The sequence below is a fragment of the Brienomyrus brachyistius genome, unplaced genomic scaffold (assembly GCF_023856365.1).
Source record: "Brienomyrus brachyistius isolate T26 unplaced genomic scaffold, BBRACH_0.4 scaffold87, whole genome shotgun sequence".
Taxonomy (NCBI): domain Eukaryota; kingdom Metazoa; phylum Chordata; class Actinopteri; order Osteoglossiformes; family Mormyridae; genus Brienomyrus; species Brienomyrus brachyistius.
The window spans coordinates 679066-691699 of NW_026042362.1; the positions used below are offsets into that span (position 1 = coordinate 679066).

The window sequence follows — 12634 nt, forward strand, 5'->3', positions numbered from 1 at the left end:
GCCACAGACACTCTCATACACATGTACCCTGCCACAGACACTCTCATACACATGTACCCTGCCACAGACACTCTCACACACACGTACCCTGCCGCAGACACTCTCACGCACGTACTCTGCCGCAGACACTCTCACACACGTACCCTGCCGCAGAAACTCTCATACACATGTACCCTGTCGCAGACACTCACACACACGTACCCTGCCGTAGACACTCTCGCACACGCGTACCCTGCCTCAGACACTCTCAGACACGCGTACCCTGTCGCAGACACTCTCACACACACGTACACTGTCACAGACGCTCTCACACACGCGGACCCTGTCACAGACACTCTCATACACATGTACCCTGTCACAGACACTCTCACACACGTACCCTGCCGCAGACACTCTCACACACACGTACCATGCCGCAGACACTCTCACACACACGTAAACTGTCACAGACACTCTCACACACGCGTACACTGTCACAGACACTCTCACACACGCGTACACTGTCACAGACACTCTCGCACAAGCGTACACTGTCACAGACACTCTCACACACGCGTACACTGTCACAGACACTCTCGCACAAGCGTACCCTGCCTCAGACACTCTCAGACACGCGTACCCTGTCGCAGACACTCTCACACACACGTACACTGTCACAGACGCTCTCACACGCGCGGACCCTGTCACAGACGCTCTCACACGCGCGTACCCTGTCACAGACACTCTCACACACACGTATCCTGCCGCAGACACTCTCACACACACGTACACTGTCGCAGACACTCTCACACACGCGTACACTGTCACAGACACTCTCGCACACGCGTACCCTGCCTCAGACACTCTCACACACGCGTACCCTGTCGCAGACACTCTCACACACACTAACCCTGTCACAGACACTCACACACACATACCCTGCCGCAGACACTCTCATACACGCGTACCCTGCCACAGACACTCTCATACACACGTACCCTGCCACAGACACTCTCACACACACGTACCCTGCCGCAGACACTCTCACGCACGTACTCTGCCGCAGACACTCTCACACACGTACCCTGCCGCAGACACTCTCATACACATGTACCCTGTCGCAGACACTCACACACACGTACCCTGCCGTAGACACTCTCGCACACGCGAACCCTGCCTCAGACACTCTCAGACACGCGTACCCTGTCGCAGACACTCTCACACACACGTACACTGTCACAGACGCTCTCACACACTCGGACCCTGTCACAGACGCTCTCATACACATGTACCCTGTCACAGACGCTCTCACACACGTACCCTGCCGCAGACACTCTCACACACACGTACCATGCCGCAGACACTCTCACACACACGTACACTATCACAGACACTCTCACACACACGTATCCTGCCGCAGACACTCTCACACACACGTACACTGTCACAGACACTCTCACAAACGCGTACACTGTCACAGACACTCTCGCACATGCGTACCCTGCCTCAGACACTCTCAGACACGCGTACCCTGTCGCAGACACTCTCACACACACGTACACTGTCACAGACGCTCTCACACGCGCGGACCCTGTCACAGACGCTCTCACACGCGCGTACCCTGTCACAGACACTCTCACACACACGTATCCTGCCGCAGACACTCTCACACACACGTACACTGTCGCAGACACTCTCACACACGCGTACACTGTCACAGACACTCTCGCACACGCGTACCCTGCCTCAGACACTCTCACACACGCGTACCCTGTCGCAGACACTCTCACACACACGTACACTGTCGCAGACACTCTCACACACGCGTACCCTGCCTCAGACACTCTCACACACACGTACACTGTCACAGACACTCTCACACACGCGTACACTGTCACAGACACTCTGGCACACGCGTACCCTGCCTCAGACACTCTCACACACGCGTACCCTGTCACAGGCACTCTCACACACGCGTACACTGCCACAGACACTCTCACACACAAGTACCCTGCCGCAGACACTCTCAAACAAACGTACTCTGCCGCAGACACTCTCACACACGTACCCTGCCGCAGACACTCTCATACACATGTACCCTGTCGCAGACACTCTGACACACACGTACCCTGCCGCAGACACTCAAATACACACATACCCTGCCACAGACACTCTCAAACACACGTACTCTGCCGCAGACACTCTCACGCACTCGTACCCTGCCGCAGACACTCTCATACACGCGTACACTGTCACAGACACTCTCATACACACGTACCCTGCCGCAGACACTTTCACACACACGTATCCTGTCAAAGACACTCACACACATATCCTGCCGCAGACACTCTCGCACACGCGTATCCTGCCACAGACACTCTCTCACACACGCGTACCCTGCCACAGACACTCTCACACACACGTATCCTGCCGCAGACACTCTCACACACACGTACACTTTCACAGACACTCTCACACACGCGTACACTGTCACAGACACTCTCACACATGCGTACACTGTCACAGACACTCTCACACACGCATACACTGTCGCAGACACTCTCACACACACGTACACTGTCACAGACGCTCTCACACACGCGGACCCTGTCACAGACGCTCTCATACACATGTACCCTGCCACAGACACTCTCACACACGTACCCTGCCGCAGACACTCTCACACACACGTACCATGCCGCAGACACTCTCACACACACGTACACTGTCACAGACACTCTCACACACGTGTACACTGTCACAGACACTCTCACACACGCGTACACTGTCACAGACACTCTCGCACAAGCATACACTGTCACAGACACTCTCACACACGCGTACACTGTCACAGACACTCTCGCACAAGCGTACCCTGCCTCAGACACTCTCAGACACGCGTACCCTGTCGCAGACACTCTCACACACACGTACACTGTCACAGACGCTCTCACACGCGCGGACCCTGTCACAGACGCTCTCACACGCGCGTACCCTGTCACAGACACTCTCACACACACGTATCCTGCCGCAGACACTCTCACACACACGTACACTGTCGCAGACACTCTCACACACGCGTACACTGTCACAGACACTCTCGCACACGCGTACCCTGCCTCAGACACTCTCACACACGCGTACCCTGTCGCAGACACTCTCACACACACTAACCCTGTCACAGACACTCACACACACATACCCTGCCGCAGACACTCTCATACACGCGTACCCTGCCACAGACACTCTCATACACATGTACCCTGCCACAGACACTCTCATACACATGTACCCTGCCACAGACACTCTCACACACACGTACCCTGCCGCAGACACTCTCACGCACGTACTCTGCCGCAGACATTCTCACACACGTACCCTGCCGCAGACACTCTCATACACATGTACCCTGTCGCAGACACTCACACTCACGTACCCTGCCGTAGACACTCTCGCACACGCGTACCCTGCCTCAGACACTCTCAGACACGCGTACCCTGTCGCAGACACTCTCACACACGCGTACACTGTCACAGACGCTCTCACACACTCGGACCCTGTCACAGACGCTCTCATACACATGTACCCTGTCACAGACGCTCTCACACACGTACCCTGCCGCAGACACTCTCACACACACGTACCATGCCGCAGACACTCTCACACACACGTACACTGTCACAGACACTCTCACACACACGTATCCTGCCGCAGACACTCTCACACACGTACACTGTCACAGACACTCTCACACACGTGTACACTGTCACAGACACTCTCACACACGCGTACACTGTCACAGACACTCTCGCACAAGCGTACCCTGCCTCAGACACTCTCAGACACGCGTACCCTGTCGCAGACACTCTCACACACACGTACACTGTCACAGACGCTCTCACACGCGCGGACCCAGTCACAGACGCTCTCACACGCGCGTACCCTGTCACAGACACTCTCACACACACGTACCCTTCCACAGACACACTAACACACACATACCCTGCCGCAGACACTCTCATACACACGTACTCTGCCGCAGACACTCTAACACACACGTACCCTGCCACAGACACTCTCATACACATGTACCCTGTCACAGACACTCTCACACACGCGTATCCTGCCGCAGACACTCTCACACACACGTACACTGTCACAGACAATCTCACGCATGCGTACACTGTCACAGACACTCTCGCACACGCGTGCCCTGCCTCAGACACTCTCACATACGCGTACACTGTCACAGACACTCTCACACACACTAACCCTGTCACAGACACTCACACACACATACCCTGCCGCAGACACTCTCATACACGCGTACCCTGCCACAGACACTCTCATACACATGTACCCTGCCACAGACACTCTCATACACATGTACCCTGCCACAGACACTCTCACACACACGTACCCTGCCGCAGACACTCTCACGCACGTACTCTGCCGCAGACACTCTCACACACGTACCCTGCCGCAGAAACTCTCATACACATGTACCCTGTCGCAGACACTCACACACACGTACCCTGCCGTAGACACTCTCGCACACGCGTACCCTGCCTCAGACACTCTCAGACACGCGTACCCTGTCGCAGACACTCTCACACACACGTACACTGTCACAGACGCTCTCACACACGCGGACCCTGTCACAGACACTCTCATACACATGTACCCTGTCACAGACACTCTCACACACGTACCCTGCCGCAGACACTCTCACACACACGTACCATGCCGCAGACACTCTCACACACACGTACACTGTCACAGACACTCTCACACACGCGTACACTGTCACAGACACTCTCACACACGCGTACACTGTCACAGACACTCTCGCACAAGCGTACACTGTCACAGACACTCTCACACACGCGTACACTGTCACAGACACTCTCGCACAAGCGTACCCTGCCTCAGACACTCTCAGACACGCGTACCCTGTCGCAGACACTCTCACACACACGTACACTGTCACAGACGCTCTCACACGCGCGGACCCTGTCACAGACGCTCTCACACGCGCGTACCCTGTCACAGACACTCTCACACACACGTATCCTGCCGCAGACACTCTCACACACACGTACACTGTCGCAGACACTCTCACACACGCGTACACTGTCACAGACACTCTCGCACACGCGTACCCTGCCTCAGACACTCTCACACACGCGTACCCTGTCGCAGACACTCTCACACACACTAACCCTGTCACAGACACTCACACACACATACCCTGCCGCAGACACTCTCATACACGCGTACCCTGCCACAGACACTCTCATACACACGTACCCTGCCACAGACACTCTCACACACACGTACCCTGCCGCAGACACTCTCACGCACGTACTCTGCCGCAGACACTCTCACACACGTACCCTGCCGCAGACACTCTCATACACATGTACCCTGTCGCAGACACTCACACACACGTACCCTGCCGTAGACACTTTCGCACACGCGAACCCTGCCTCAGACACTCTCAGACACGCGTACCCTGTCGCAGACACTCTCACACACACGTACACTGTCACAGACGCTCTCACACACTCGGACCCTGTCACAGACGCTCTCATACACATGTACCCTGTCACAGACGCTCTCACACACGTACCCTGCCGCAGACACTCTCACACACACGTACCATGCCGCAGACACTCTCACACACACGTACACTATCACAGACACTCTCACACACACGTATCCTGCCGCAGACACTCTCATACACATGTACCCTGCCACAGACACTCTCACACACACGTACCCTGCTGCAGACACTCTCAAACACACGTACTCTGCCGCAGACACTCTCACACACGTACCCTGCCGCAGACACTCTCATACACATGTACCCTGTCGCAGACACTCTCACACACACGTACCCTGCCGCAGACACTCTCATACACACGTACCCTGCCACAGACACTCTCAAACACACGTACTCTGCCGCAGACACTCTCACACACGTGTACCCTGCCACAGACACTCTCATACACATGTACCCTGTCACAGACACTCTCACGCACACGTACCCTGCCGCAGACACTCTCACGCACACGTACCCTGCCACAGACACTCTCATACACATGTACCCTGCCACAGACACTCTCATACACATGTACCCTGCCACAGACACTCTCACACACAAGTACCCTGCCGCAGACACTCTCAAACACACGTACTCTGCCGCAGACACTCTCACACACGTACCCTGCCGCAGACACTCTCATACACATGTACCCTGCCACAGACACTCTCATACACATGTACCCTGCCACAGACACTCTCACACACAAGTACCCTGCCGCAGACACTCTCAAACACACGTACTCTGCCGCAGACACTCTCACACACGTACCCTGCCGCAGACACTCTCATACACATGTACCCTGTCGCAGACACTCTCACACACACGTACCCTGCCGCAGACACTCAAATACACACATACCCTGCCACAGACACTCTCAAACACACGTACTCTGCCGCAGACACTCTCACGCACTCGTACCCTGCCGCAGACACTCTCATACACGCGTACACTGTCACAGACACTCTCATACACACGTACCCTGCCGCAGACACTTTCGCACACACGTATCCTGTCGCAAACACTCTCACACACACATATCATGCCACAGACACTCTCACACACACGTACACTGTCACAGACACTCACACACATATCCTGCCGCAGACACTCTCGCACACGCGTATCCTGCCACAGACACTCTCTCACACACGCGTACCCTGCCACAGACACTCTCACACACACGTATCTTGCCGCAGACACTCTCACACACACGTACACTTTCACAGACACTCTCACACACGCGTACCCTGTCACAAACACTCTCACACACGCGTACACTGTCACAGACACTCTCACACACGCGTACACTGTCGCAGACACTCTCACACACACGTACACTGTCACAGACTCTCTCACATGCGCGTACCCTGTCACAGACGCTCTCACACGCGCGTACCCTGTCACAGACACTCTCACACACACGTATCCTGCCGCAGACACTCTCACACACACGTACACTGTCACAGACACTCTCGCACACGCGTACACTGTCACAGACACTCTCGCACATGCGTACCCTGCCACAGACACTCTCGCACACGCGTACCCTGTCACAGACACTCTCACACACGCGTACACTGTCACAGACACTCTCACACACACTTACCCTGTCACAGACACTCACACACACATACCCTGCCGCAGACACTCTCATACACGCGTACCCTGCCATAGACACTCTCATACACATGTACCCTGCCACAGACACTCTCACACACACGTACCCTGCCGCTGACACTCTCATACACACGTACCCTGCCACAGACACTCTCACACACACTTACCCTGTCACAGACACTCACACACACATACCCTGCCGCAGACACTCTCATACACGCGTACCCTGCCATAGACACTCTCATACACATGTACCCTGCCACAGACACTCTCACACACACGTACCCTGCCGCTGACACTCTCATACACACGTACCCTGCCACAGACACTCTCAAACACACGTACTCTTCCGCAGACACTCTCACACACGTACCCTGCCGCAGACACTCTCATACACATGTACCCTGTCGCAGACACTCTCACACACACGTACCCTGCCGCTGACACTCTCATACACACGTACCCTGCCACAGACACTCTCAAACACACGTACTCTTCCGCAGACACTCTCACACACGTGTACCCTGCCACAGACACTCTCATACACATGTACCCTGTCACAGACACTCTCACGCACACGTACCCTGCCGCAGACACTCTCACGCACATGTACCCTGCCACAGACACTCTCACACACACGTACCCTGCCACAGACACTCTCATACACATGTACCCTGTCACAGACACTCTCAAACACACGTACCCTGCCGCACACACTCTCACACACGTGTACCCGGTCACAGACACTCTCACACACATACCCTGCCAGACACTCTCACATATATGTATCCTGCCGCACACACACGGCAAATGACAAATGGGACCAAACTGTTTGTCCGTTATAAGCGAAATTCCATTGTATGCGAGTCCGCTATATGCGATGCTTTTTCTGCAGGTTCTTAAAGGCGCACGGCCAGCGGACCTTGTCTGTTACAGATGATATTCCGTTATAAGCGAGTTCGTTATAATGGGATTATACTGCACCTCCAACTCCACCTAGCAGACATACCTATGAGGGGATTGAGGTACGGACTGATTCTGATGGTGTTTGGACTAAACACCCCGGGATTCAAATACATCGTCCACCGTGATTCACCCACATTATTGTAGTGCCACAGGTGAACTGCACAAACATGTTTTTTCACTGATCACTTATATAATTTGTTTCTCACAGAAAGAGCTAGAACACCTATCTTGCCTTTCCCAGCGGAAAGGGAGGCTTATCTTTTCTCTCCCAGGGGAAAAGGGAAAGCCTTGCCCAAAATGCTTCGTAACCACAAGCGCAAAACAGCCTCACCTGGACAGGAATTGGAGAATAAAGAGCATATTCCCTGAGGAAGGGGGTGAGCCTGGCCAGCTCACCCCCTCCCCGCACGCGTACCACTCCAGATTTAGCATAAAGGAAGGGGGAGAGCTCAGCACTGACCGGAGATCAGCCGTGGGATAGAGCGCGCATCGCCCGGCACTTCTCAGGAATCACGTGTTGGTCTCCTGCCAGGACTGAAAGGGGCTCCCCGGTCCATGTGTGAAGGTGGGTGATTATAGCACGTCCGAGTGTAGATGGCTCGTGGCTACTTTTTCATTTTATTAATTAGTGGGATTACCTATCATCCATCCATCCATCCATCCATCCATTTTCCAAACCACTTATCCTACTGGGTCGCGGGGGGTCCGGAGCCTATCCCGGAAGCAATGGGCACGAGGCAGGGAACAACCCAGGATGGGGGGGCCAGCCCATCGCAGGGCACACTCACACACCATGCACTCACACACGCATTCCTATGGGCAGTTTAGCAAGTCCAATTAGCCTCAGCATGTTTTTGGACTGTTGGGGGAAACCGGAGTACCCGGAGGAAACCCCACGACGACATGGGGAGAACATGCAATCTCCATACACATGTGACCCAGGCGGAGACTCGAACCTGGGTCCCAGAGATGTGAGGCAACAGTGCTAACCACTGCACCACCATGCTGCCCCCGATTACCTATCAATGCTTATGAAATATATCATAATTTTGTGTATATTTTAAGAAATATTTCTGAACGGACCAAAGCGAACCTGATTGTTCCTTCGACATCCCTATATCCCCCTCTCACATTAAAACAATATTCTAGGTGGGGTCTTACCAAGGAATTGTATAATCTTAGCATCACTTCATTTAAATTAAACTCCACACACCTAGAGATGTAACCCAACTTCCTATTGGCCTTTTTAATTGCTTCCTCACACTGGCGAGAGTGGGACATGGAAGCATCAACATACACACCGAGGTCTTTCTCATAATCAGCTACCTTTATTTCAGGAACCCATAAAAAATCTGTACTTTATATTTCTGCTCCCTGCATGGATTACCTTACATTTATCTACATTAAATTTAATCTGCCAGGTATCAGCCCAGTCGCTAATTAAATCAAGATCCCGTTGTAGCCTCTCCGCTGCTAGATCAGTATTTGCTACATCATCCACCTTGGTGTTGTCTGCAAATTTAACTAGTTTACTGTATGTATTGGTGTCAATATCATTAATGTAAAATAGGAACAATAGTGGTCCTAAAATTGAACCCTGCGGTACCCCACTACGAACGCAGGCCCACTGTGACATTGTGCCTCTAATAACTACCTGCTGCTTCCTGTCTGTTAACCAGTTTTCAATCCAAGATGCTACAGTTCCTAAAATCCCTGCAGCTTTGAGCTTAAGCAAGAGCTGTTTGAGGGGGACAACATCAAAGGCCTTCTGCAAATCTAAGTACATTTTGTGACCAATTTCTATTTTTGCTTCCTCAAAGAACTCAAGTAGATTAGTTAAACAGGATCTACTTCTCCTAAATCCAGGTTGGCTACCCCTCAGAATGTTACTTGTATCCAGGTTATTTGTATCCATAAAGTTGAAGTAATTGGCCTGTAGTTTGCTGGATTACATCTATCCCCTTTTTAGAATATGGGTGTTATATTAGCATACTTCCAGTCATAAGGTACCACACGTGCAAATAAGGATTTCGGAAACAGTAAAGTTAAAGGTTGGCTAATAATAACCCTCATTTATTTTAAAACTATAGGTAAGATGCCATCAGGACCCTGTGATTTATTCATTTTGAGCTTAGCCAGGCTTTGTACCACATCAGCCTCAGTTATACATACATTCCCTCCGCAATTATTGGCACCCATTTTTACAAGGGGTAAGAAAAAATCCACCTTCTGGTGAAGTTGCTTCATCTCACACGGAAAAAAATTAGAAAAATCCAACCTTTACTTAAAATCAATTTATTTGAAGGAAAATCAAATCCTTCATCAATAAATAATTATTTTTAACAAAAACACATGAGCCACGATTATTGGCAGCCCTGCAAATTATAGTGAACACAATGTAACTGAAGCATGTTTCCCATGTAAATTATACATATTTGAGTTGATTGAAGTGAATAGGAACCTTCAAGCTGTAATCCATGACATGAGTAACTGGGGTACAAACATGAGGAGACACAGAGGCCAAATTCCCTTAGTCATCCATCAACATGGGAAAGATAAGAGACACAGACCAAATGAGGGAGAAGTGTGCTGACCTTCATAAGTCAGGGAATGGGTATTAAAAAATAGCTACTCGCCTTAAAATGCCCATTTCTACTGTTAGGGCAGTAATTAAAAAGTGGATATCAACTGGAACTGTTAGAAATCTGCCTGAAAGAGGACCCAAGTTTATTGTGCCCCCACATACAGTGAGGAGGATCGTAAGAGAGACAAAAAATCCCCAAGGATGACTGTTAGTCAATTACCAGACAAAGTAAAATCTTGGGGTTACCACGTCTCCAAAAAACCATCAGATGCACCCTTCATGCTAACAGACGTTTTGAAAGTTATGACAGAAAGAAGCTTTTTCTGTCAGTTACTTAAAATGTTAGAGCCAGGAGTTTGCAAAACATTATACAACTTTGACTGGAATGAAATTCAATGATCAGATGAAACAAAAATGGAGCTTTTGGGCAATAAACATTCAAGGTGAGTTTAGCGTAAAAAGAAGGATGGTTATAATGAAATGAACCTTATCCCAACTGTAAGATATGGTGGAGGTTCTGTGATGTTGTGGAGCTGATTTTCCTCCAAAAACCCTGGAAACCTCGTTAGGGTACATGGCACTATGGGGTCCATGAAATACCAGGACATTTTATATCAAAATTTGGCTGCTGCTGCCAGGAAACAAAAACTGGGCCTTCATTGGATCTTCCAGCAGGACGGTGATCCTAAGCACATGTCCAAATAAACATAAAAATGGCCAGCTGACCGCAGAATCAAGCTTCTGCCATGGCCATCTCAGTCCCCTGACCTGAACCCCACTGAAAACCTGTGGGCTGAGCTGAAGAGGAGAGTGCACAAGAGAGGGCCGAGGACCCTGGGTGATCTGGAGAGATTCTGTAAAGAGGAATGGTCTCAGATGCCCTGCTCTGTATTCTCCAACCTTATAAAATGTTATAGGAGACTCAGTGCTGTTATACTGGCAAAGGGAGGTTGTACAGAGTATTAAAAGCAGGGCTGCCAATAATCGTGTGTTTTTGTTGAAAATAATTATTTCTTGATGAAGGATTTGTTTTTCTTTGAATAAATTTATTTCAATGAAAGGTTGGATTTTTCTCATTTTTTTCAGTGTGAGATGAAGCTGCTTCGCCAAAAGGTGGATTTTTGTCTAACCCTTTTTACAAATCTTTACAAAGGGGCCAATAATTGTGGAGGGACTGTATATTGTTTATATACGACACTGTATTTGTACTAAATGGTGGTAAGTTAAGCATGTCCTCTACTGTCAACACCCGTGTAAAATAATCATTAAACTCATTTACTATATCAATTTTCATTTTCAATTATAAGGCCGTTACTATCCTGCAGATGAGTGATTTCAGCTTTTAGAGCTCTTTTGGAGTTAAAATATTGGAAGAAACTTTTAATGTCATCCTTAACCTCCAATGCAGTCTTACTTTCGACATTCCACTTACTGTAGCGAGTCTAATGTTATTTTTTAAGTCAACCCCTAGACTTAGATACTCCTGCTTTATTTTGAAATCATTCGTTATTTTCTACCTTAGTATTTCCAGCGTACAGTGTGAAATACCCAGTAATACTCACCTCACTACCCCCAGTTTACAGTGTGGAATACCCAGTCAGACTGACCTCAGTATCTCCAGGTTGCAGTGTAAGTCCCCCAGTCCAGCAGAGAGCAGCTTCACTCCTGAGTCCTGCAGGTCATTGTCACTCAGGTCCAGCTCTCTCAGGGGTGAGGAGTTTGATCTGAGAGCTGAAGCCAGTGCCTCACAGCATTTCTCTGTGAGTTCACACCAGCCCACCCTTAAAAAGATTAAACACTTTTAAATCCACTTTTTACACTGCAGCACTGTATTCAAATGTGGAGAATAAGGGTCATGTGTTTGTTTATTATGTAACTGC

General features: G+C 50.7%; 1 protein-coding gene across 1 annotated transcript in view; it reads right to left on the reverse strand.

Annotated features, from left to right (window-relative positions):
- Nucleotides 1–10896: 10896 nt before the first annotated feature.
- LOC125727127 (protein NLRC3-like) overlaps nt 10897–12634 on the reverse strand; it is a 35904-nt gene continuing 34166 nt past the window's right edge. The window contains exon 11 of the mRNA XM_049003861.1: nt 10897–12535. Within this exon, the coding sequence (XP_048859818.1) occupies nt 12352–12535 (184 nt within the window). The 3' untranslated portion in view covers nt 10897–12351. The remainder of the gene's footprint in view (nt 12536–12634) is intronic.